General features: G+C 46.8%; 1 protein-coding gene across 11 annotated transcripts in view; it reads left to right on the top strand.

Moving 5' to 3' along the window:
• Positions 1-26,972, top strand: part of PHACTR3 (phosphatase and actin regulator 3) — a 419,279-nt gene that overhangs the window by 203,948 nt on the left and 188,359 nt on the right. For all 11 annotated transcript variants that reach the window (XM_063959370.1, XM_063959361.1, XM_063959364.1 and 8 more), the window contains 2 exons: positions 1,856-2,120; positions 19,866-20,110. In XM_063959370.1, coding sequence (XP_063815440.1) covers positions 1,856-2,120; positions 19,866-20,110 — 510 coding nt within the window. The remainder of the gene's footprint in view (positions 1-1,855; positions 2,121-19,865; positions 20,111-26,972) is intronic.

Below are 26,972 nucleotides of genomic sequence, written 5' to 3'. Positions count from 1 at the left end.
ATTTGGGAACCAATGTTCTAGAAGATAATAGCTAGAATCTGATTGATTGCGAAGGACTGCACCTCCACTTAGCACATAATACCTGACAATGGGGGTCACGAGTTGTTCGCTCGCTAGCTGATTTTAGCAGCATTGCACAATCCCTCTGGGAGTGTATCTTAGCATAGCAGAATTGCGAACGAAAGATTCGCAGAATTGCGAATAGAAAATTCTTAGCAGTTTCTGAGTAGCTCGAGACTTACTCCTACACTGCGATCAGCTCAGCCCATTTCGTTCCTGGTTTGACGTCACAAACACGCCCTACGTTCGGCCAGCCACTCCCCCGTTTCTCCAGACACTCCCGCGTTTTTCCCTGACACGCCTGCGTTTTTTAGCCAACGCCGGGAAAACGCTAAGTTGCCGCCCAGAAACGCCCCTTTCCTGTCAATCATTTACCGAACACCAGTGCGACTGAAAAGCGCCGCAGACGCTACAGCAAAACAGCTAAGTTTATAGTAAAATAACTAAGTGCATGCGCTCTGCGTACCATGCGCAGTTAGCGACTAATCGCAGTATAACGAAAATTGGCAACGAGCGAACAACTCAGAATGACCCCCAATGTTGCTAGTGACTGCAGGCACTTGCATATTGTGCATACACACTGGGCAATGGGGGTCATTCCAAGTTGTTCGCTCGCTAGCAGTTTTTAGCAGCCGTGCAAACGCACTGTCGCCGCCCACCGTGGTGTGTATTTTCGCTTTGCAGAAGTGTAAACGCCTGTGCAGTAGAGCGCCTGCAAAAACATTTTGTGCAAAACAAGACCAGCCCTGGACTTACTTTTCGTGTGCGTTGATTCTAACGTTGGTGGGATGGCTTTTGACGTCACACACCCGCCCAGCCACGCCTGCGTTTTCCCTGACACGCCTGTGTTTTTCCAAACACTCCCAGAAAACGGTCAGTTGACACCCAGAAACGCCCCCTTCCTGTCAATCTTCCTGCGTTGTGCCGTGCGACTGAAAGCTTTGCTAGAACCTGTGCAAAACCACAAAGGATTTTGTACCTGTACGTCGCGCGTGCGTATTGCTGTGCATACATATGCACAGAAATGCTGATTTTTAGCCTTATAGCTGCACTGCGAACAACGGCAGCTAGCGATCAACTCGAAATGATCCCCAATATGCGCCGCTGTGAGCGATGTCTGTCAGGTCCGCCAGACTGGAGGACATATTGCTCAGTGTGTACCCAACTTTAGTGTTAGTTGACTGAGATTGACTTAAAATGAGACCAAAACATTAATCAAGCTTGGTCTCCAATGGATAAGAACAACCATTTTTTTTATTTATTTTTTATTTTTATTTTACTGCTCTCCTTTTAACTTCTTTTTTCTCTGTCTCTTTCTATCCTTCTGTCTGATTTCCATTTGTATTCCTTCAGCTCCTTTTTGTCCTGTCTATTTTGTTGTATTTTTTCCATTCATCGTGGTGTGCCAGAATTTTCTAACACTTTTTTCATCTGACAATTCGTGTATTGCTTTGTCTCCTTGTTTGGCTATCATTCTCCTGTCTTTGCATTGAGTATTATTCCTTTTCTACAGTATGTCCACCTCTCCATCGCACTGCTCTATTACATAAGCTTTAGTGTACCATAAATCTGGACTAAAGGAAGCAAAAATGGATAACAAGGTATCCGTATGTAAAATTGTGGAAGGATCGTTAATGTTAAATTGAAAATAATTACCCAACCATATAGTATTGAAACATGATTGTGTCAGTAATTATCTATAGAAATAAAGGATCATGCTTGATTAAACTAGTTTCTATGCAGTATGAATAAATTAGCAGTCACTAACATTTAATCTTCTCTGCTCTCTCAACAGGTGCAGAAATTAAAGACATCACCTCCCCTCCCGCCAGCATCATGAAGAGTTCTGCCCCTGTTGGCTCCTCCCATATCTCAGGTCACACCAATCTCTTCCAGCCGTCTGGCCAGAAAGCCACGGAAAACAACAATCAAGTTGTGAGGGGACAAACCCCTACCCCAACAGGCTCTCCTCACCTGCCCGCCATGCATATGCCTTTACCCCCCAGCCGAGTCATTGAGGAGCTCCATCGGGCTCTGGCTACAAAACATCGCCAAGACAGGTAAATACATAAAATTCAGCAGAGGGTAGTTTCAGGAAGAACAAGCAGGGCTTACAACCTAGAGCAAGCTTACTGAAAATGCAAGTTATAGGTAAATATTCATGAGATGAAGTAGTTCAATTTCGTATTAGAAAACCCCCCTTGATCTTAACTCTTCATTTGTATAAAGAAGCTGGTATAGCATTGGTTGTGGTTCCTGGGGAGAATTGCTGTTCAGAAAGCACTGCTATAATGTTCCACAAATATGGACAGCTAACTGAATTCTTCTCTCATTCACCTTTGGGTCCCAGCGGCAGTACAGCACATGGAAAAAACAACATTATTTCAAAAGAGAGTATAGTGTGTAGGTACACGTAAGTGGAGACTGCGGGGACTATTTATGAAATAATAGTTACGGGATATTCTGCAGATTTTAAGGATGAACCGAATATACCATCACAGCAGTCGCTACATTACCAACAGCAGCTACAGATGCACAGCTGTCAAATTTACACAGTTCATGGGAGAGAGGCATCAGTCTGCCCCACTCTCTCCACACCCCGCCCCACAAGTGGAACCTTTGGGGAACATGCTGGATTTTGGCTATAGCAGGATTAAGGGCCTGATTTAGAGAGGGATGTAGTTCACACAACAACTGCATCTTTAATGCTGTAGGCATCTTCATACCACGCAACTTCCAGCAGGACAGTCTCGCTTTTTGAACATTGTCCCGCTGTCCCACCCACAGGGGGGAGGATGGGGGGGGGGGCAGTTGGGGGAGCCTTTGATCACCCGCTGCATTGCTCTGCAAAACAGTGAGTGATACATGCACGCCATCTATACAGTGAAGGAAGGTTAGCCGGATGATGCCCCCAAAATGCCGCAAACATGGCCTGTCCCATGAGGCTACCCCCACTGACCAGAGGCACTGTCCCTCCCATCAAAGGCCATGCCCCTTTCTGGGTTGCGCATTACTACGGAGCACGAGGGTCCTAATTTTCAGGACAGAAAATTTGGGAGGTATGCATCTTGTGTAAATAAACATCTTTTGCCGGCTTCTCTGATCCGCTGCTGCATTTGAAGATGCAATATCGGATCATCTGCGTGACTCAGGTTGGCTGGGATTTTCACACTGCCGGGCCCAGTAAAGCTACTTCCGAGGGCACACCACTGGCCTCAGCTTGCCAAGAAAACTAAGCCGACACCCCCTAGGATTCTGATATGCTGGCTGTCACCGCCCCTTCCCTATGCCCCCAGTCGGTCATAGCATGTCAATAATGCTGCTACATAGAGGGCACTGTGACCGTCGGCGCAGAAACAGATCTGCAAATGCACGTGCAGGTCAACAACCATTGGAGATGTATGTAATAATCAGGTTTGCTAACATCTCTGAATTAGGCCCTACGATACGAAAGACTTTTATTTTATCTTATATCCAAAAAATAAACAGTTAGAACCTTTTTCTTTTTCCCTATAAATCAGAAGTGTTTCATTTCCTACCTGGCATTGTGGCATATATTTCTTCTTATCACTAGTCCGACTTTCTGCTACTCAATGGACTTAACCTAGATAATACTCAGTGTATGCTAGTGACAGGCTTGTTCCCTGGTCTACCCTTCTGTGGAACAGTGGAAGGAAAGGAGAGCGGACTCCTGGCAGGATAACATAAAGTTAGGAGAGAAGGGCCAGGTGAGGGAGTGGAGATTGGTACTGGTAAAATCGATGTGGCAAGATGCTGATGTATCTCATGCTGACACCACCACGTGGCATGGAGCGGGGGAAGAATTGCACGGACATCAGCAATGTGTTACATTCACATGGTGCCTGGTGGGTCTCTGGCTCTGCTAGCATGGCAGTACCTGAGAGATCATCAGTCGCTGTTATACCCCTTTCAGACCGCCATCTTGTAATCCGGGTTATTGCACATGAGGTTGCAGTAATCCGGATTGCTGTGTGGTCTGAAAGGTCCAGGGGAAATATCTCCGGTCTAGCACAGTTTTAACCCTGGTCGCTGTGCGGTGTGAATGGGCTGCAGGGTCAATGCAAGCCATTCCCCATTCACTCTGTATGGACGGGCGGCATTTGGAGATCATCTGATCTCCAAGCGCTGCCCCCACGCGCGTCACCGCTGATGTCACCAACCTGGCAATATGCCAGGCTGGGGACATCGCTGTAAAAGGGGCTCCGGCGGTTGCACCCATGTACGGCTCCCAGGTGCGACTCGCCTGTTGCGGTCTGAAAGGGGTATTATATTCCGCACCTTCTGAAGCCAAATTTTTCTCATTATTTACATTTAAATAAATGGGTATTACCAGTGGAGGATTTACCACAAGGCAACCAATGCAGCTGCTTAGGGCCCTGTTGGTCCCACGGGGCCCGCCGACAAGGCTGTATAAAGGGCATTTCAAGCGGACCACGAGCTTAGAGAGAGGAGCCGGGATATGCACAGAAAAAAAACATGAGGTCTTCCAGTGTACTTTTTACAGTATTTTTTTAATTTTCTATAACATCCACCTATTTCAAATTCCAATCAGGCAGGAGGAGGGGTGGGGGGATGGGGGAAGTGGAAAGTTTTATTGTAAGTACAATGTCTAACATCCGCCTGCTACAGTCATGGCTGGGGGAGGGGGGGGGGGGGGGGGGCTGGGGGTGAAGAGGAACACACTGATTGGTGATATATCAATATGCTATTATACTCTATTTTAAGTGCTATCGTGTATACCGTGTATAGGAGATGCCTGCTACAATCAGTGGGGCACTGATATATAATCAATACAGTCATACTGACTAAGGGGTGTAATATTGAGCCTGCTGCAAACAGTAAGGGGGGGGGACGGGACAGGCACTCATATTATGTAGTCAACACTAATGTAATTGGGTGTAATAATAAGTATTATAAGGTATGGGTGCCTGCCCCTGCTACACACACACACACACACACACACACACACACACACACACACACACACACACACACACACACACACACACACACTGATTGTGGCACGTTCCCCATTCCCTATTAGCAGGTGCCCCATCCTTTATAATATCCATTATTGCACCACTTAGTCAGTAACTGTATTGACTGACTGTGCCTTTAGTGTGACTCCATTATACGATGTCTGACAATTAAGTTAACGAACTCACCACCGTACAATGTGCCTAATTCAGACCTGAGCACAGCAGCAAAATTGTTCTCTAATAGGCAAAACCATGGGCCTAATTCAGAACTGATCGCTTGCTAGCGTTTTTTGCACTGCTGCGATCAGGTCAGAACAGAACATGCGTATGCACTGCAATGCGCAGGCACGTCGCATTGATACAAAGTGGTTCATTGCTCTGCGATGGGTCTGTGCGAAGAATCCATTTGCACGGGCGTTTGCAAGGTAATTGACAGGAAGAAGGCGTTTGACCTTTATCTGGGAGCGATTGGAAAAACGCAGGCGTGTCCAAGCGTTTGCAGGGCAGGTGTCTGATGTCAATTCCGGTCCCGGACAGGCTGAAGTGATCGCAGCGGCTGAGTAAGTCCTGGGCTGTGCAGAGACTGCACAAGATCTGTTTGAACTGCTCGGCTGCACATGCGATCGCACACTTGCATAGCTAAAATACACTCCCCGGTGGGCAGCGACTATGCGAATGCAGGACTGCAAAAAATAGCTAGCGAGCGATCAGGTCTGAATTAGGCCCCATGTGCACTGCAGGTGGGGCAGATGTAACATGTGCAGAGACAGTTAGATTTGGGTGGGGTGTGTTCAAACTGAAATCTAAATTGCAGTGTAAAAATAAAGCAGCCAGTATTTACTCTGCACAGAAACAATATAACCCACCCAAATCTAAAGGGCCCTACACATATAAAGATCCGCCGCCGAGCTATACGGCCGACGGGCGACCCGGCGGCGGGGGGGCAGTAACAGGGGGAGTGAAGTGCCTTCACTCCCCCCCCCCCCCCCCCCCGTCACCCGGCGCCATAGAGGTGCAGGCAAATATGGACGAGATCGTCCATATTGGCCTGCATGCACAGCCGATGCAGCACCAGCGATGAACGAGCGCGGGGCCGCGCATGGTTCATCGCTTGTGCCTCCACACTGAAAGATATGAACGATATCTCGTTCATTAATGAACAAAATCGTTCATATCTTTCAGTGAGATCGACCAGTGTGTAGGACCTATAACTCTCTCTGCACATGTTATATCTGCCACACCTGCAGTGCACATGGGGGGTCATTCCGAGTTGTTCGCTCGCAAGCTGCTTTTAGCAGCTTTGCACACGCTAAGCCGCCGCCTACTGGGAGTGAATCTTAGCTTATCAAAATTGCGAACGAAAGATTAGCAGAATTGCGAATAGACACTTCTTAGCAGTTTCTGAGTAGCTCCACACTTACTCGGCATCTGCGATCAGTTCAGTCAGTTTCGTTCCTGGTTTGACGTCACAAACACACCCAGCGTTCGCCCAGACACTCCTCCGTTTCTCCAGCCACTCCCGCGTTTTTCCCAGAAACGGTAGCGTTTTTTCGCACACACCCATAAAACGGCCTGTTTCCGCCCAGAAACACCCACTTCCTGTCAATCACATTACGATCATCAGAACGAAGAAAAAACCTCGTAATGCCGTGAGTAAAATACCTAACTGCATAGCAAATTTACTTGGCGCAGGCGCACTGCGGACATTGCGCATGCGCATTAGCGACTAATCGCTCCGTTGCGACAAAAAAATAGCGAGCGAACAACTCGGAATGACCCCCATGGTTATTCCCATTAGAGAACAATTTTGTTGCTGCGATCAGGTCTGAATTAGATCCAATAGCGGATTTACCACTAGGCAACCAAAGCAGCCACAAGGGCCCGGTGGGGCCCAGGGGGCTCGCTGACAGATCATGGAGTCAGGAGGGAATTTCTGATTTCCTCTGAAAATGTCCGAGTGCTGGGCTGGCTGAATACTCCCACCAGGCTGTCGGTTACTAGATAGCTGCCAGTTACCTGCACCTTTCTGTGCGCAGTGCCTACAGTGTGATTTAAGTACACTAGTACAATTATCGTCTGCCTGCTATTATTGGGCAAGGGGCAGATTGGGGAGCATACGCTGATTGGGGGCGGCACAATGAGCAGGGGCCTGTTTTCTACAACTGGGAGGGGGGGGGGGGGGGCACAATGGGCCTAATTCAGACCTGATTGTAGCAGCAAATTTGTTAGCAGATGGGCAAAACCATGTGCACTGCAGGGGGGGCAGATATAACATGTGCAGAGAGAGTTAGATTTGGGTGGGGTGTGTCCAAACTGAAATCTAAATTGCAGTGTAAAAATAAAGCAGCCAGTATTTACCCTGCACAGAAACAACATAACCCACCTAAATCTAACTGACATGTTATATCTGCCCCACCTGCAGTGCTCTTTTTTTGCCCAACTGCTAACAAATTTTCTGCTGCGATCAACTCTGAATTACCCCCAATGAGGATTGTTTGAGAAAGGGGCCCCATTTTTGTGTCTTGCTTAGGGGCCCATGAGGTTTAAATCCGTCTCTGGGTATTACATTGAATGGTGTAATATAGAATAGTACATGAAGTTGATGCTTCATATACTGTCACTTTATATACAGTACTTACCCATCCACCAACTACAGTCAGGAGCTGTACTGCATTGTGTATGTCAATGCAGGTGCTGCAACTTACACAGCTAGGTGACTCAATCTATTCAGTCTGATTCATTGTAACAGAACACTAAAGGTGGCCATCCACTACTCAGACTTGTCTGAACTGCAGATCTCATCAAATTTCTCTTGAGCTCTCCCGGGAGCTTCCCGGGAATCGGATCTGACCCTGGGCTTAATTTTCACTACATTCACTTCAGATGTATCTGATGCGATATATCATGTGCCAGATCGCATCAGATATATCTGATGCACACATGCTACATGCGATTGATCTGATGCTGCTGCTGCCGCTGTTCCCCCTCTTGGTGGGTGGGAGTGGCTAGGCAGATGCCAGTCAAGTGACGCTTCAGATAAATCTGATCAGATACATCTGAAGTAAAAAAAACAATCCGATGTTCACCTGTTTTCTTCAGATTCCGATAAATAGTTGGGGCAGCCTCAGAGATTTGTAGTTCAGACATATCTGACACGGGAGTGCGCATCGGATCGGAAGAGCCATCCGATGTGACACTTTTCTTCAGATTTGACGGTCAGATGCGTCGAAATCTGAAGAAAACTGCCCAAATCGGACTAGTGGATGGGGGCCTTTACTGTGTGCTTCAGTGATTGCCTTCACATAAACAGAGTGATCCCACCTGTTCTAGGTAACTGCATTGTTCCCTTCCCACTGCAATGACCCATAGAACAAACTGTCTAAACTGAATATGCACTTTGCTGTTCCCTCTCTCTTTTTGTATTCGTTTCTCTGTCATTGTAAAGTATTGTCTTATGGGGCCCATACATCTACAGGCTGATTCTCAGTTCTGCTGGTGCTGACTGGTGATCAAAAATGCAGATCATCAGACATCGATGATTGGCGATCCATTGGGGAACTGGCAAAATACAGCATGTTAAAAATCTCCAACTCACCACATACCTCCCAACATGACCCTCTCCAGGAGGGACAGAATGCTCTGCTTCTGGATTTTTCTCTTAATTTGTGATTGCCGGCACCTGTTTTGAACAGGTTAATGGATAAGAAAGGTGTTTTAGCACAGGTGATGACAATCATAAATTAAGAGGGAAGTCCAGGAGCAGAGCATTCTGTCCTTCCTGGAGAGGATCATGTTGGGAGGTATGTCACCAGTCCCTATCATTTATTGGTTTGAATCGGGGAATCAAGGATTTCCAACATATTGGATTTCCACAATCCCACAATCCCTTGACCCAGGCATCGGCTGATCACAGAATTTCCCCAGTAGCTGTCTGATGTTTGCGCCCCATTAGAATGCTTCATTTTCCAATAACCACTTCATATAACTCACATTATATGATAATATGACTCCTATTTTACCAATGATGCTCCTCTATGGGCTGACATGCAATTTATTTGGTAGACAGAGTCCATTATGCCAGGAACACCTTCTAGCTTGTTAGAACTTTCATCTCTTCCCAAGGGCCCCAGGAGTATGAGAGCCCTAGGCTGATAGCTGAGGGTCCCCTTTTTCCAGGGGTACCAGATTTTTTTAAATTGTCCCTGAGGATCCGGAGATATCAGACTTCAGAGCAGGGTTCCCCATCTGAGCCTGTTAATTGCTCTTCCCAGCCAGATATCTCTGGTTCTGTATGACTTGTCTCTACTATGTCCAGAACCAGAGATATCAGCCTTCCAGCAGCTGATCCCTGCTCCAGCTCCACTCGCCTGGTATGCAGTTTTATATTTTTGCCGGTGAATGCTCTGGCTCCTGAACTCTGATCCCCAAGTCCCCACTACCTCCTGAAAGGTGGGACTCTCTAGTTTTTTTTTTTATCACATTGAAAGCTAAGAAATCTATTTCCAGGAACTAGCGATATCTGCAGTCAAGCAAGCTGCACTCCCACCAGAAAATGATGAATATTAAGCCCACTCCACCATCCACCCGTCCCGTGCATATTAAACACCCCCTACCACCCTGGAAGTCATGTTCCATGGCCCCTTCATTCAGTCCAATGTCCCCTTCTACAGTTTAGTGTTCTCCCTCCTGCCCCATCTCCCACCATCTGTGCAGTAAAGGAGTAATTAGTAGAAATTACTGCTCCAGGTCCTACATGCTGAGCGGAAGATAGAACCACCCACGGGACATCAAAGCTACCGCTGATATCACCCCCCACCCCTACTGCCGGAGGATGGGTAGGGGCCCCAGTGCATTGCTTTGCCCAGGGGCCTACACTGCTGTTAGGACGGCCCTGCTCATTAGTAATGTGTTCACCTGGTTTATGCCAAGACATCAGCAGCAGCTTGTACTGTACTTGCACTGGCTCTGTTGCAGCTGCCTTTTGCTGTACTCGCCTGCACTTACATGGCCTTTCTCTCCCCTAGTCACTGACATAAGGACGTGCAAGTAATAGATATATGTCTGCATAGGTATATGCTGTATGTCTGTGTTTTCTTTTGAACATTTGTAGTGCAAATTTGTGCTATACAAAGGGCCTGATTCTGAGATGGGAGCAAAGCAAAATTTAGCAAGTAACTATGCACCTAGGCAATACCATGTTGCAATTCTAGGGGTGCATATATAGTTACAGTTTTATTTGTGCATATAGGCGGGGCTGGATTAAGGAACACATGGTTCTGGAGCTGAAAATGTTCAAGGCCCTACTGTGAGAAGTGTATGAGCTAGGACCAGTGCTGTCCAGGTGTGGTCAGAGCCACGTGATTGTATACACCCCCTACACTTTCAGCTTTACTGTTTCACTAAGTGCATAAAAATACAGAAATTGCATAATTTTCTGAGAAAACTAGAAAAAATAAGAATTTACTTACCGATAATTCTATTTCTCGGAGTCCGTAGTGGATGCTGGGGTTCCTGAAAGGACCATGGGGAATAGCGGCTCCGCAGGAGACAGGGCACAAAAAAGTAAAGCTTTTACCAGATCAGGTGGTGTGCACTGGCTCCTCCCCCTATGACCCTCCTCCAGACTCCAGTTAGGTACTGTGCCCGGACGAGCGTACACAATAAGGGAGGCAATTTGAATCCCGGGTAAGACTCATACCAGCCACACCAATCACACCGTACAACTTGTGATCTAAACCCAGTTAACAGTATGATAACAGAAAGAGCCTCTTAAAGATGGCTCCTTAACAATATAACCCGAATTTGTTAACAATAACTATGTACAGTATTGCAGATAATCCGCACTTGGGATGGGCGCCCAGCATCCACTACGGACTCCGAGAAATAGAATTATCGGTAAGTAAATTCTTATTTTCTCTATCGTCCTAAGTGGATGCTGGGGTTCCTGAAAGGACCATGGGGATTATACCAAAGCTCCCAAACGGGCGGGAGAGTGCGGATGACTCTGCAGCACCGAATGAGAGAATTCCAAGTCCTCTTTTGCCAGGGTATCAGATTTGTAGAATTTTACAAACGTGTTTTCCCCCGACCACGTAGCTGCTCGGCAGAATTGTAATGCCGAGACCCCTCGGGCAGCCGCCCAAGATGAGCCCACCTTCCTTGTGGAATGGGCCTTAACAGATTTAGGCTGTGGCAGGCCTGCCACAGAATGAGCAAGTTGAATTGTGTTACAAATCCAACGAGCAATCGTCTGCTTAGAAGCAGGGGCACCCAACTTGTTGGGTGCATATAGTATCAACAGCGAGTCAGATTTTCTGACTTCAGCCGTCCTTGAAATGTATATTTTTAAGGCTCTGACAACGTCCAACAACTTGGAGTCCTCCAAGTCGCCAGTGGCCGCAGGCACCACAATAGGTTGGTTCAGGTGAAACGCTGATACCACCTTAGGGAGAAAATGCGGACGAGTCCTCAGTTCTGCCCTATCCGAATGGAAGATTAGATAAGGGCTTTTATAAGATAAAGCCGTCAATTCAGATACTCTCCTGGCGGAAGCCAGGGCCAGTAACATAGTCACTTTCCATGTGAGATATTTAAAATCCACCTTTTTCAATGGTTCAAACCAATGGGATTTGAGGAAATCTAAAACTACATTTAGATCCCATGGTGCCACCGGAGGCACCACAGGAGGCTGTATATGCAGTACTCCTTTAACAAAAGTCTGTACCTCAGGAACTGAGGCCAATTCTTTTTGGAAGAATATTGACAGGGCCGAAATTTGAACCTTAATAGATCTCAATTTGAGACCCCTAGACAATCCTGATTGTAGGAAATGTAGGAAACGACCCAGTTGAAATTCCTCCGTCGGAACACTCCGATCCTCGCACCACGCGACATATTTTCGCCAAATGCGGTGATAATGTTTCGCGGTGACTTCCTTCCTTGCCTTAATCAAGGTAGGAATGACTTCTTCTGGAATGCCTTTCCCTTTTAGGATCTGGCGTTCAACCGCCATGCCGTCAAACGCAGCCGCGGTAAGTCTTGAAAGAGACAGGGACCCTGTTGTAGCAGGTCCCTTCTCAGAAGTAGAGGGCACGGGTCGTCCGTGACCAACTCTTGAAGTTCCGGGTACCAAGTCCTTCTTGGCCAATCCGGAGCCACTAGTATTTCTTACTCCTCCTCACCGTATAAACTTCAATACCTTTGGTATGAGAGGCAGAGGAGGAAACACATATACTGATTTGTACACCCAAGGTGTTACCAGTGCGTCCACAGCTATTGCCTGTGGATCTCTTGACCTGGCGCAATACTTGTCCAGTTTCTTGTTGAGGCGAGACGCCATCATGTCTACCATTGGTCTTTCCCAACAGTTTATTAGCATGTGGAAGACTTCTGGATGAAGACCCCCCTCTCCCGGGTGTATATCGTGTCTGCTGAGGAAGTCTGCTTCCCAGTTGTCCACGCCCGGGAAGAACACTGCTGACAGTGCTATTACGTGATTCTCCGCCCAGCGAAGAATCTTGGCAGCTTCTGCCATTGCACTCCTGCTTCTTGTGCCGCCCTGTCTGTTTGCATGGGCGACCGCCGTGATGTTGTCCGACTGAATCAACACCGGTTTTCCTTGCAGGAGTGGTTCCGCCTGGCTTAGAGCATTTTAGATTGCTCTTAGTACCAGAATGTTTATGTGAATAGACTTTTCCAGGTTCGTCCATACCCCCTGGAAGTTTCTTCCTTGTGTGACTGCTCCCCAACCTCTCAGGCTGGCGTCCGTGGTCACCAGGATCAAATCCTGTATGCCGAATCTGCGGCCCTCCAATAGATGAGCCTTTTGCAACCACCACAGAAGATATACCCTTGTCCTTGGCGACAGGGTTATTCGCAGGTGCATCTGAGGATGCGACCCTGACCATTTGTCCAACAGATCCCTTTGGAAAATTCTTGCATGGAATCTGCCGAATGGAATTGCTTCGTAAAAAGCCACCATTTTTCCCAGGACTCTTGTGCATTGATGTACAGACACCTTTCCTGGTTTTAGGAGGTTCCTGACAGGTCGGATAACTCCTTGGCTTTTTCCTCGGGAAGAAAAACCTTTTTCTGAACCGTGTCCAGAATCATCCCTAGGAACAGCAGACGTATCGTCGGAAAACAGCTGCGATTCTTGGAATATTTAGAATCCAGTCGTGCCGTCGAAGAACTACTTTAGATAGTGCTCTTCCGACCTCCAACTGTTCTCTGGAACTTGCCCTTTTTAGGTCGTGCAAGTAAGGGATAATTTAGATGCCTTTTTTCTTTGAAGAAACATCTTTTCGGCCATTACCTTGGTAAAAAGGCCCGGGGTGCCGTGGATAATTCAAACGGCATCGTCTGAAACTGATATTGACAGTTCTGTACCACGAACCAGAGGTACCCTTGATGAGAAGGACAAATTTTGGACATGGAGGTAATCCTTGATGTCCAGGGACACCATATAGTCCCCTTTTTTCCGGTTCGCTATCACTGCTCTGAGTGACTTTATCTCGATTTGAACCTTTTATGTAAGTGTTCAAAACATTTTAGATTTAGACTATGTGTCACCAAGCCGTCTGGCTTCAGTACCACAATATAGTGTGGAAAAATAATACCCTTTTCCTTGTCGTAGGAGGGGTACTTTGATTATCACCTGCTGGATATACAGCTTGTGAATTGTTTCCAATGCTGCCTCCCTGTCGGAGGGAGCCGTTGGTAAAGCAGACTTCAGGAAGCTGCGAGGAGAAGATGTCTCGACTCTCCAATCTTTACCCCTGGGATAATACTCGTACGATCTAGGGGTCAACTTGCGAGTGATCCCACTGCGCCCTGAGACTCTTGAGACTACCCCCCCACCTTGAGTCCGCTTGCACGGCCCCAGCGTCATGCTGAGGACTTGGCAGACGCGGTGGAGGGCTTCTTTTCCTGGGAAAGGGCTGCCTGCTGCAGTCTACTTCCCTTACCTCTATGTCTGGGCAGATATGACTGGCCTTTTGCCTGCATGCCCTCATGGGAAAGGAAAGATTGAGGCTGAAAAGACGGTGTCTTTTTTAGCTGAGATGTAACTTGGGGTAAAAAAAGGTTGGATTTCCCAGCTGTTGCTGTGGTCCCCAGGTCCGATGGACCGACCCCCAAATAACTCCTTCCCTTTATACAGCAATACTTCCATCTGCCGTATGGGATCTGTATCACCTGACCACTGTCGTGTCCCTGACATCTTCTGGGAGATATGGACAACGCACTTATCTTGATGCCAGAGAGCAAATATCCCTCTGTGCATCTCACATACATATATATAGAATGCATCCTATTAAATGCTCTACATGAATAAAATATTTTCAGTCAGGGAATCCGACCAAGCCAACCCAGCACTGCATCTCCAGGCTGATGGCGATCGCTGGTCGCAGTATAACCACCGTATGTGTGTATATACTTTTTAGGATATTTTTCCAGCTTCCTATCAGCTGGCTCCTTGAGGGCGGCCGTATCTGGAGACGGTAACGCCACTTGATAAGCGTGTGAGCGCCTTATCACCCTAAGGGGTGTTTCCCAACGTACCCTAATTTCTGGCGGGAAAGGGTATAACGCCAATATTTGCTATCGGGGTAACCCTACGCATCATCACACACTTCATTTTATTTTATCTGATTCAGGAAAAACTACAGGTAGTTTTTTCACTCCCACATAATACCCTTTCTTGTGGTACTTGTAGTATCAGAAACACGTAACACCTCCTTCATTGCCCTTAACGTGTGGCCCTAATGAGAAATACGTTTGTTTATTCACCGTCGACACTGTATTCAGTGTCCGTGTCTGTGTCTGTGTCGACCGACTGAGGTAAATGGGCGTTTTTAAAACCCCTGACGGTGTTTCTGAGACGCCTGGACCGGTCCTAATAGATTGTCGGCCGTCTCATGTCGCCAACCGACCTTGCAGCGTGTTGACATTCTCACGTAATTCTCTAAATAAGCCATCCATTCCGGTGTCGACTCCCTAGAGAGTGACATCACCATTACAGGCAATTTCTCCGCCTCCTCACCAACATCGTCCTCATACATGTCGACACACACGTACCGACACACAGCACACACACCGGGGATGCTCTGACAGAGGACAGGACCCACTAGCCCTTTGGGGAGACAGAGGGAGAGTCTGCCAGCACACACCAAAAACGCTATAATTATATAGGGACAACCTTATATAAGTGTTTCTCCCTTATAGCATCTTTTATATATATACAATATCGCCAAAATCAGTGCCCCCCCTCTCTGTTTTAACCCTGTTTCTGTAGTGCAGTGCAGGGGAGAGCCTGGGAGCCTTCTCTCCAGCTTTTCTGTGAGAGAAAATGGCGCTGTGTGCTGAGGAGATAGGCCCCGCCCCTTTTTCGGCGGCCTCGTCTCCCGCTATTTTTGAAGTTAGGCAGGGGTTAAATATCTCCATATAGCCTCTGTGGGCTATATGTGAGGTATTTTTTGCCTCTAATAAGGTTTTTATTTGCCTCTCAGAGCGCCCCCCCCAGCGCTCTGCACCCTCAGTGACTGTTGTGTGAAGTGTGCTGAGAGGAAAATGGCGCACAGCTGCAGTGCTGTGCGCTACCTTTATGAAGACTCAGGAGTCTTCAGCCGCCGATTTTGGACCTCTTCTCTCTTCAGCGTCTGCAAGGGGGCCGGCGGCGCGGCTCCGGTGACCATCCAGGCTGTACCTGTGATCGTCCCTCTGGAGCTAGTGTCCAGTAGCCAAGCAGCAAATCCACTCTGCACGCAGGTGAGTTCACTACTTCTCCCCTAAGTCCCTCGTTGCAGTGATCCTGTTGCCAGCAGGACTCACTGTAAAGTAAAAAACCTAAGCTAAACTTTCTCTAAGCAGCTCTTTAGGAGAGCCACCTAGATTGCACCCTTCTCGTTCGGGCACAAAATCTAACTGGAGTCTGGAGGAGGGTCATAGGGGGAGGAGCCAGTGCACACCACCTGATCTGGTAAAAGCTTTACTTTTTTGTGCCCTGTCTCCTGCGGAGCCGCTATTCCCCATGGTCCTTTCAGGAACCCCAGCATCCACTTAGGACGATAGAGAAACTATTTTAATACTCATGATTTATGGCTGACTGTGTGGCTGGTCCTCATCACGCTGTTATCATGATGGCCCTATTTTTATGTGGAGGCCTGGAGCTGTAGTTAATCTGGCCCTGCACATTCTGTAGGGTAAATACAGGCTGCCTTTGCATGTAGCCCACAAAAGGTGCGTATTAAGAGATTGACAATGAATAGGTCAACAGTTAATAGGACACCATATGCTTTACATGCTTAAGGTCGACAGGGTCAAAAGGCTGACATGGAAAAAAAAGACAATGAAAAGGATCAACAGGTAAAAAAAAGTCGACATGGAAATGGTGGTCACAAAAATGGTTGACACACTTTTTTTTTTTTTTGTGTCATTTTGTATGTCTAACCACATGTGAGCCAAATTAGTGGAAACGTGTACCCTCACGGGCTTGCAAGTGTACATGGATAGTACATCAAGCCAAAGTTGAATATACATGGAAAATAAAAAAATAAATAAAAAAACGTGTCTAACACGTGTGTGACGGTAGATGGTCATGTTGATCTATTAAACGTGTTGACCTTTTCAATTGCCTACCTGTTACACATGTCAGCCTTTTGTACCTGTTGAAACTGGAGGGCGGGGGTAGCAAGTCTGCGCTGTATAGGACTGAGACAGCTGGCCGTGTGGAGAGTGCCAGAGCGCCCTAAGGGCTCAGTACAAAAGTGCAAAATGAAAAAGGGGGTTTGCTCTCTCTACAATGGCGCTGGTCTCTCTTACGGTCACCCGTGTATGTGGATAATACCCAGGTGTGAAAGTGTATGTTGAAACACACTGGTATGGTAAATAAAATGGAATTTAATACAATACTAACATGCAATGTCTAAAAACAAGCAATACATAAAAAAACAAGTGGACTGGGAACAGGCCATGGGGGGAATGTGATCCTACCGATGCAGGTGGAGGAGCCGCAGGTGTCAAATAAAGGCAGGAAACCCCAGGAAATACCCTGCTGGTGGCTCCTCTGATCGAATTCCCTTCCAGGCAATTGGGAAAACAGTCTGCTAAACGTCCAGGGGGTGGTCAGCGCCACAAGGTATCTCCTTTGTACCTGTTGACCTAACGCATGACGGCCATATCGTAGCGACCTACATATGTGTCCTCATACATCTTGCCTCAATGCGCCTTGCAGCAGGAGATGCCGGTGTGGGTCAGCCGGCAGCTCCCGGGCAACCCTGCTAACGCTGGGCATCTTTTTTGCCAAAAATGCGTCTTATTCACACCGCTAATAAGCAGTGACTAGGATACACAAGCAGCTTATGTTGATTAAAATGATATTCCGCATGTCTATATTCTGTGTGCGGCTGTGGCTGTATCTGCATACGAAATGCTACGTTACAGTAATTTCTAGGCTTTTAAATGGAAAAAAAAAAGACCCTCTGCCACAGCATGGTGTGACTAGAAGGGCTGTTTAACATGACAGGGGCAGGGGTGGATTGGGGACTAAAAGTGGCCCTGGAAAAATTTCTAGAAATTGCCTCACATGGGTGGCCCCAAAACAACTGTAGGCGGAACCAAAACCAAAGTAGGCGTGATTAGTACTTAACGATAGGGGGAGAAGGGTTGGGAAGGGGACCGCGGGGCATTTGAGCAGAAGGGAAGAGAGTAAAGGCTTTTTACCTTCAGTGGCTGTTCCGGCCAGATGCTGTGTGTTTGATGTGGCTGCAGCCCATAGTAGCTGCAGATTCCGCTTGATCTGTCCCTGGCCCTGAATCAAGAAGTACACGGTGCACACAGTGGGAAAGCCCGTGTGGGAAGCTATTAATGCAGGGGTCATCCTGCATACAGTGCTGCCTGCAATGGGTCATAGTGCCCACTGTCTACTGCCTTTAGTAACAGAGGCAGCAAAAAGCACACCTGTAACGCTGTGCCATTAAAGAAGTGTGAGTGATGAGCTACAGGGGGCTGGCCACATGCGGCCATCGGCCCCACTGTCCTGTCGGCTTCCATTACCAATCCACCCCTGAGCAGGGGCGTAACTAGAACTTTGTGTCCATGGCAAAATCTTGTCAGGCCACCCTCCCCCCCCCCCCCCCCCCCCAACCTCCCAGCCTTTGTCACTACAATACCCCTTAGAGCTAGGAGAGAGAGGGGAGTGAGAGAGAATGAGGGTGCCAGGGGGACAGAGAGAGAAAGAGAGAGGAGTGAGTTAGAGAGGGAGAAAGAGAGAGGGTTTTCATGGAAAAAGAAGGTATGAGAGAAAGCGCGAGAGAGAGACTGTGTCAGGGAGAGAAAGAGTAGCGAGAGAGAGTGTTAGGGAGAGAGAGAGGGAGAGAGAACAGGAGAAGGAGCGAGCAGGAGAGACATTACTTGACTACAGCAGAGGACTGGCTTGGAGCGTACTTGCCTACCATCCGGAATGACCAGGAGGCTCCCAAAAATCGGGTGGCTCTCCCACTTTCACTGGCAGCCCCCCCCCCTTCCCCCTCAGCTGCCCACAGCAGAGAACAAGTGGGTGGTCCGAGAGGCATACAATGACGCAGTTCAGGCTGAATCGCATCGTTGCTCTGCCCCCGCTATACAGAGCCTGTTTTCTCTGCACTGTCTAGCGGGGGTGGGGCCACGATGATGCAATCTTGATGCCATGCCCCCAGACTGCTCACTTCCCCCCGTCGGCCATGCCCCCGGACCGCCCATATTGCCACTGACCACACCCCCATTAGCCTATCACTCTGCCATCTCCCGGAGGCAATACCACTGCACATGCTTCCGGATTCTGTTGAACAAGTGGCTCCGCCTCCTCCTCCTTACCAGTAAGTACACTGCCAGGCTCAGAAGTAAGTGAAAATTGAAACATGAGGGAAAAAAAAATTAAATAAGAATACATTTTAGTGGGATTGGCCTTGTTCGCCCCCCCACCAAGCGGCCGGGCCCGAAAGCGGCTGCATCCACTGCACCCTCTGTAGTTACGCCACTGGCAGCAAGAATGTAGGAAACAAAAACATAATAAATGCAGTAAACCGTCCAATTCCTGTCACTATATAGTTATATATTATTTTGTAAAAAAACATCGCAATTGGTAATATAATTATTTAGAACGTACCTGTAGCTAATGAAAAAGTAGGGTGAGGGCTTATCAGTTATATAGAATACATATAAACTAGATTCACTGTGCTGGTTAAATTCTTAAATATTTATTATATATATTATTCAGCTTTCTATTGAAGCACATACGGCTCAGTTTTGAACACAATAATTTCTCTTGTTATGATCGATTGTTGATGTGTGGGCTACATTTGGTTGGCTACCACTGGTGTTTGCATGTGAGATTTTTCTGATGTGTTATCCATGATAATGCTAAATATAGAACAAAATCGATTCTGAAGACAGTTGAGAGTTCTTTATTCTAAATATACAGAATGGCACAGTAGGAGGTACTGAAGGATCCACAATTAACTCTGCTGTAGCTCCTTAGTTGAAGCTTTACAACTTCCCAGTTTAAGGACTCTCCTCCTTAAGGTATCAGAGAATGAGATGGTTTTTTTTATTATTCATTTTGTTTTTTAAGAAAGTGTAATCAGTCTTAAGTGCAATCAGGCGTAATTCAAGAAATTGTATGACCATAGCAAAAAGCCTATTATCCCTCAAATCTCAGAAGACATTTGTTGTCATTACATTGACCATATGCTGGCATAAGTAGTACTATGAAGATAGAGTGCAGGACCCTCAGTATGGAACTCTGATAACTTTGCTATTGTTTTCCAGCTTTCACGGTCGAGAAGTTAAAGCTTCTCCAAAGAAGAGGGTGGAATTCCGAACATCTCGGACCTCTAGCATTGAGAAGAGCAGAGAAGGCATTGCAAATTGCCTTCTTGGTGACTTGGAGAATAGATGTGGGTCTGTGAAGGAAGCAGAGGAAAACAAAGAAAACTTGATCAGGGATTCCAGCCATAAAGACAACGTGCTGTTATATGAGGATGAAGACGAACTGAACAGCTCAGTTATCTCTGGTAATAAGTCAGCAAATGTATTGTAATATTCAAAGAACAACGTGCAGGGATTTCAGTAAAAGTTTTTGTAGCCTCCAGCATTCCATTTGCTAAACTGGAGCTTCCCCTGGCTTATAGAGCTTGTTTGGCGATACCCTTTCATAACGGATGAACCAGCACAGATTGTCTTTTCCTCACAGTGGGACTGAAGCAAAATTGGCATAATTTATAGTGAATAAACAAAACACACAAACAAAAATAGTATATAGCCGCCCGTAGGCTGAGCATACACATCTAGATGTGTATGTCTTCACACTGGCAATATACAGTATGCACGTTTTACGTCAGACATACATCACATACACTTCTAGTGTATTTCTTTTTCATCCACTAGGGGTCACTGGAGTACTCTAGGGATATGGACGGTTCCACAGGAACTAGGCACTGAATAGTTAAACTTTGACTATACCTCCCCTCCATATCCCAGAGTACCTCAGTGTTTTTTCGGTGCTCACCGAGACTAGGCTTGTGGAAGTTGATCCACAATTACTGAATTTTTTGATAATTTTTTTTTGGAATCCCTTTCCCCCTTCCAAGAAGGCGAGGGTCTGGGATAGGAAAGCTGCTGAAGCAGCTGTGGGTGTCGGACTTCTCTAGAAGAGCTCCCTCACTACCACGTGCAGGTCAACTGCAGTAAAAGACTGACAGTGCTTACAGAGAAGCCCCGTCATTGCCCTCACCACAGGGTCCAGGTATGTTGAACGGGGCGGTCAGCTCACGCTACCGCCCTGCTGTGTGGAATACTGTGTGTGTGTGGCCGCCAGCCGCTGCCTTCAGCCGCCCGCCGCCACTTCCAGCGCCGCTGTTTATGCTGTGTCCCCCGCCGCTCTGAGCCGCGCCAGCCACATTGATTTATGCATAGGTCGCTCCACGGCTCTATGCAGCGCGCTCCCCGGCCCTCGATGCCACTTCCAGCTCCCTCTCCACCATAGCCCGGCTCCGTGTATAGAGAACGATACACGGAGCACGGGGGGGGGGGGGGGGGGGGGGCACACAAATGTGAGTAACTTTGATGCCACAGTGATGTTCCCTGCACACAGAAATGTCAGGGTCACTGGATAAAATCTCATGATTCAACTCTTGTTGATAAAAGAAAGTATGTTTACTAGAATACAGCAGCGCTGCATATGTATTACAATAGGCTATTAAGTCTTTGTTAAACAGGATACATGTTGCTCATATATGTGCAGGTTTGAATGCAACATAGTATGTTTATTAAATCTGCTTACATAATTATAAGTCTGCATATTTAACCATTTTTCCTGTTGTTTTTCCAGAATTTCCTGTATTACATCTCTCCTCCATTGAAGGCGCAGGGGTGTTAAGGGGAATTTGGAACCAGGCATATTGCTGACGTGTACTGCACTTGGCCAGATATATATTTGTAAAGACACCTTAGTGCTATTTACTGAGTCGCGCAAGTTGTATTTTGTATTGTCTGTCGGTATAATGAGTAAGACACCAGCAAAGACTATTATTCTTATCATAACTGTTTATAATGATATTATCCCAAAGACTGCAAATCTGAATCATGGCTGTGGTCAGCCAAATACTGGCTTTGTTCACTGTTGTAAAGTAAGATGTGTTATACAATTGGTCAGCACATGGTGATTATAAAACAGTATCTGTGGAGCACTGCAAGCATTGTGAGTTCAGGCTCACCTGCAGCAGCTTTGCTTAATTCACTTAGCCACACCACAATTGGATACGCCCGATCTCATCTGATCTTGGAAGCTGAGCAGTGTTGGGCCTGGTTAGCCACCTGGGAATACAAGGTGCTGTAGGTATTTTTAAATCTACAGCCACACCACACTGGATTCGGGACCCATTAACTAAGCTGCGGTTAAGCAGCAGACTTCTCAGGTTTTTAAGCCTGTGAGTGGTCACATTTAGTTTCAGACTTCTAAGAATTATTATACTTCTGAATCAGGATATATCTGGATATATGTATATGGGTATATAATATATATGTGTATGTGTGCATATATGAAATATATATATATATATATTTATAAGGTCTGAGTATGTGTGAATATACATGGTTGTATATGTGTGTGTGTATGTATATATATATATATATATTTATATAATATGCTGACATTAAAAATCTATTTTGGCAAGACTACAGTGGCGCAATTGGTCAGCACACAGTGCTTATTAAACAGTATCTGTTGAGCACTGCAAACATTGTGAGTTCAGGCCTCACCTCCCCAGATCCCCAGTGGCCTAATGGATAGGACACTGCCCTCCTAAACCAGGGATTGTGGGTTCAGGTACCATCTGGATTGCAAGTCACTACAGCAACCATTTCATCACCAGAGTTGATGTTTAATCAGCAGCTTTTGCTTATTATTTTTACAGGTGGCTCTGTAGCCAAGTGGTTAGGCTTCCCGCCCACAGTGAACATTGTGATTGCATGGACACTGGTTCAGATCCTGGTTTAACAGGTGTAATATATATATATAATAATAAAAAAACAAACAAAAAAAAAACCATGGTAGGACACCATTTTTTACGTTACTTCCTGGGTCTTTGCTGGAGGTTGCTGCCCTACAACACTCAGCCTCTGGGGGAGCGAGGGGTTGTTAGGAATTTAATTTATTAATTGTTTTTGACAGCATGTCTCTACAGGAAGATTCACTATTTCTGGAAACCACATGCACGGTAATGCAGGTTTATACACAGATTACTTCCGTGGTGTACTTACTGGTCGGGGTACATGATCACTAAGTCTAATGCATAATCAAACAAGCACCTTCGCTGCAGAGTCGGTCACACAGTGTGTCGGACAAATTCGACTGCGCAGACAGACCCTTACCGGTCCTCTTTGGGGGGAATGCGGGCGCATGTACTGCCTGAGAGGGAAAAATTTACTGTTTCAGCTAGATTGTTGTGGTCGATTCGCCGCCAGCCCTCATAGCACCAGGCCAGTACGTCAGGTTCTTAGCGAAGGCTGAACAATTTCCAATGAGAGACAATTGCAATTATTGGGCGTTTAACTACCTATCGGAGTGTACCCTACACAGCAGTAGGGCTGTTGCTTCGCCCTGCTTTGGTAAGGGTTTGAGGTAACAAGGCTGTAGTGGCAGGGTGCTCCAGTTCAGGTTTGCCCTAAATAAAGACCACCTTACACTTCTTGCTGCCTACAGCTTCTGTGAAGTTGGCAGTTGGTTCTTGCGTCTCAGCTTCGCTAGTGGCGCACAACGTCCACTTTGGCTACGTTCCAAACGAGAATAGATCGCAGACTGAGTGGGGGGGAAAATCTGATTTCCTACCATTGTCTACGCGAATTCCTGAATGAATCCGTCTCAACGATTTCAATTCCTAGGTATGATTCTCGATACGGTAAATCAAAGAATTTACCTACCCGAACAGAAGTACAGGTCATTCGTCATCTGGTACAATTAGTGCTGAAGCCTCGCACAGTCTCGGTTCATTTGTACATTCGCCTATTAGACACAATGGTGGCGGCTTTTGAAGCGCTTCAGTTCAGAAGACTTCACTCACGTCATTTTTAACTGGATGTGCTCGCAATGGTTGGCTGTGGCCTAACGAGTACAGTGTCTGCCTACAATGCATGCCAAAAACAATGGTCGGGCTCGCTTCTGCAGATTCACCGCAGGGTGAGGTGGTCTCCAAGGGCCAGGGTGTCTCTACTCTGGTGGCTCAAAGTACAGAATCTAACCGCAGGGAAACGGTTCGGCGCCTGGAATTGGATAATTCTCACGGCGGACGCGAGTCTCAGAGGTTGGGGAGCTGTAGTTCAAAATTTTCAGCTCCAGGGTCTCTGGGCGGATCACGAAAGATTGCTGTCTATAAATGTCCTGGAACTCTGGGCAATTTACAATGCGCTACGACAAGCAGTGCACATGCTGCAGGCTCAGGCTGTTCAGGTGCAGTCAGACAATGCGACGGTGGTCGCATACATCAACAAACAAGGAGGAACGAAAAGCCGCATGGCAATGCGGGAAGTAGCTCGAGTCCTCAATTGGGCCGAGGTGATTTTGTCGGCAGTATTCATTCCGGGAGTGGACAACTGGGAGGCGGATTATCTCAGCTGCCGGGATTTTTATCCAGGATGTGCATTAAATCCAGAAGTGTTTAACATGCTGGTCCAGAAGTAGGATTACCCGCAAGTGGACCTGATGGCATCTCGCCACAATTATCAAACGCCCCAGTACGTGTCCAGAACGAGAGATCCAAAGGCAGTGGCGGTGGATGCTCTCACAATCAAGTGGCCATACAGTCTCGTGTATCTGTTTCCACCGTTTTCCGCTGCTCCCTCTGTTGCTAAAACGGATCAAAAGAGAGTCCGTCACAGTCATACTAGTGGCGCCTCATTGGCCTCGGAGAGCTTGGTTTTCGGATCTCCGCGGTCTACTCGCGGACGTTCCTTGGCCGCTTCCACTGCGTCCGGACCTGTTACAACAGGGTCCGTTCTTTTTCTCCGATTTAGCGCGGCTGCGTTTGACGGAGTGGCTGTTGAGACAGCCCTCTTAAAAAGAGAGGGCATTCCAGAATAGGTTATACCAACCATGTTACGAGCTAGGAAGCCGGTTACGGCAGCTCATTATTACAGAATTTGGCGTGCCTATATAGGTTGGTGTGAAGTTCGGAAGTTTCCGACATCATCTTTCAAGTTATCCCGTCTTTTGTTATGTCTACAGATGGGGTTAGATGGAGGTCGGCGTTTATCCACACTAAAGGTGCAGATATCTGCGTTGTCAATTTATTTTCAAAGAAGATTGGCTCTATTGCCGTCGGTACACACCTTTATGCAGGGTGTCCTCAAAGTACAGCCTCCATTTGACTCCACTTACTGCGCCATGGGACTTGAATCTGGGTTTAGATTTCTTATAGTCTTTTTGTTTCGAACCCTTACAATAAGTGGATATTAAGTTTCTCACTTGGGAAACAATTTCTCTCCTAGCCTTAGCTTCGGCAGGGCGGGTTTCAGTTTTGGGTGCCTTGTCATGCAAGCCACCGTATTTAGTGTTTCATAATGACAGAACGGAATTTTAGACGAATCCCGCTTTCCTGCCAAAAGTAGGATCCTCTTTTCACATCAATCATCCAATAGTAGTTCCTGTGTTAACAGGAGATTCTGGAATTTTGGTTGTGGTACGCACATTGCGAGTTTATGTATTCCGAACGTCTACAGTTCCTAAGACGGATACGTTGTTATTCTCTATGATGCGGCCAAGATGGGTTGGCCACCTTCTAAGCAGACCTTATCCAGATGGATAAAACTGACCATACGTCAGGCTTACCTTCATGTTAGGTTACAGCCGCCTACATCAGTAACAGCTCATTCCACACGTTCTCTGGGAATGTCATGGGCAGCTGGTCGTGGAGTTCTACGACACAGCTTTGCAGTGCGGCTACATGGTCTTCAGTGCACATGTTTGTGCGCTTTTACAGGTTTGATACTTTTGCGGCATCGGCATCTAGCTTTGGCCGTCTAGTGTTACAGGTGCCAAACAGCTCTCCCGCCCAGGGGGGGAAACTTTGGTACGTCCCTAGAGTACTCCAGTGACCCCTAGTGGATGAAAAAGAAAATAGGATTTTGGTACTTACCAGGTAAATCCTTTTCTTTGAATCTATAGGGGGCACTGGACGCCCACCCAGAGCAGTTGTTTACCTGGTTGTGGTAAGTGCAGGGATTTTATGGTAACACATTCTTACCGACTGTTTCAAATTAGAAATTCTATCGGGTTGGTGTCAACTGTTAGTTGTCAGTTTCGTTTGTGTCAACTTTATTGTTGTCCGTTTTTGGTTATATGTATTTCTCCATTGTCAACCTCTATAGCTCCAGTTCGGCTCAGTAAAAAAACACTGAGGTACTCTGGGATATGGAGGGGAGGTATAGTCAAAGTTTAACTATTCAGTGCCTAGTTCCTGTGGAACCGTCCATATCCCTAGAGTACTCCAGTGCTCCCTATGGATTCAAAGAAAAGGATTTACCTGGTAAGTACCAAAATCCTATTTTTTCTTTCAAAATACGCATTGCCTATTATGCATCAATAAAAGAACTCTCTTATACATCAGGATCATGGGGGTCATTCCGAGTTGTTCGCTCGCAAGCTGCTTTTAGCAGCTTTGCACACGCTAAGCCGCCGCCTACTTGGAGTGAATCTTAGCATATTAAAATTGCGAACGAAAGATTAGCAGAATTGCGAATAGACACTTCTTAGCAGTTTCTGAGTAGCTCCACACTTACTCGGCATCTGCGATCAGTTCAGTCAGTTTCGTTCCTGGTTTGACGTCGCAAACACACCCAGCGTTCGCCCAGACACTCCTCCGTTTCTCCAGCCACTCCCGCGTTTTTCCCAGAAACGGTAGCGTTTTTTCGCACACACCCATAAAACGGCCTGTTTCCACCCAGAAACACCCACTTCCTGTCAATCACATTACGATCACCAGAACGAAGAAAAAACCTCGTAATGCCGTGAGTAAAATTCCTAACTGCATAGCAAATTTACTTGGCGCAGTCGCACTGCGGACATTGCGCATTTGCATTAGCGACTAATCGCTCCGTTGCGACAAAAAAATAACGAGCGAACAACTCGGAATGACCCCCCATGTCTTAGTGATTTCATGCACCTTGCACAGCATCCTAGCCCTAGCATGGCCATCTTCCTACTTTATCCTGGAAAATGGCACCATCTTGTGGACAAAAAACAGCTTTGACTTAAAAATTTGTCCAATCTATTTTTTTGAAAGTTATTTATTATTATTATTATTATATGGTGCAGTTAAATGCACAGTGCTGTACAGATAATATTTCTCCCTACAACATTAGAGCTTACAGTATAGGGGGTCT

The sequence above is a fragment of the Pseudophryne corroboree genome, chromosome 3, assembly GCF_028390025.1.
Source record: "Pseudophryne corroboree isolate aPseCor3 chromosome 3, aPseCor3.hap2, whole genome shotgun sequence".
Taxonomy (NCBI): domain Eukaryota; kingdom Metazoa; phylum Chordata; class Amphibia; order Anura; family Myobatrachidae; genus Pseudophryne; species Pseudophryne corroboree.
The sequence above is the reverse complement of the archived record's forward strand: the minus strand, read 5'-3'. Positions and strand labels throughout refer to the sequence as shown.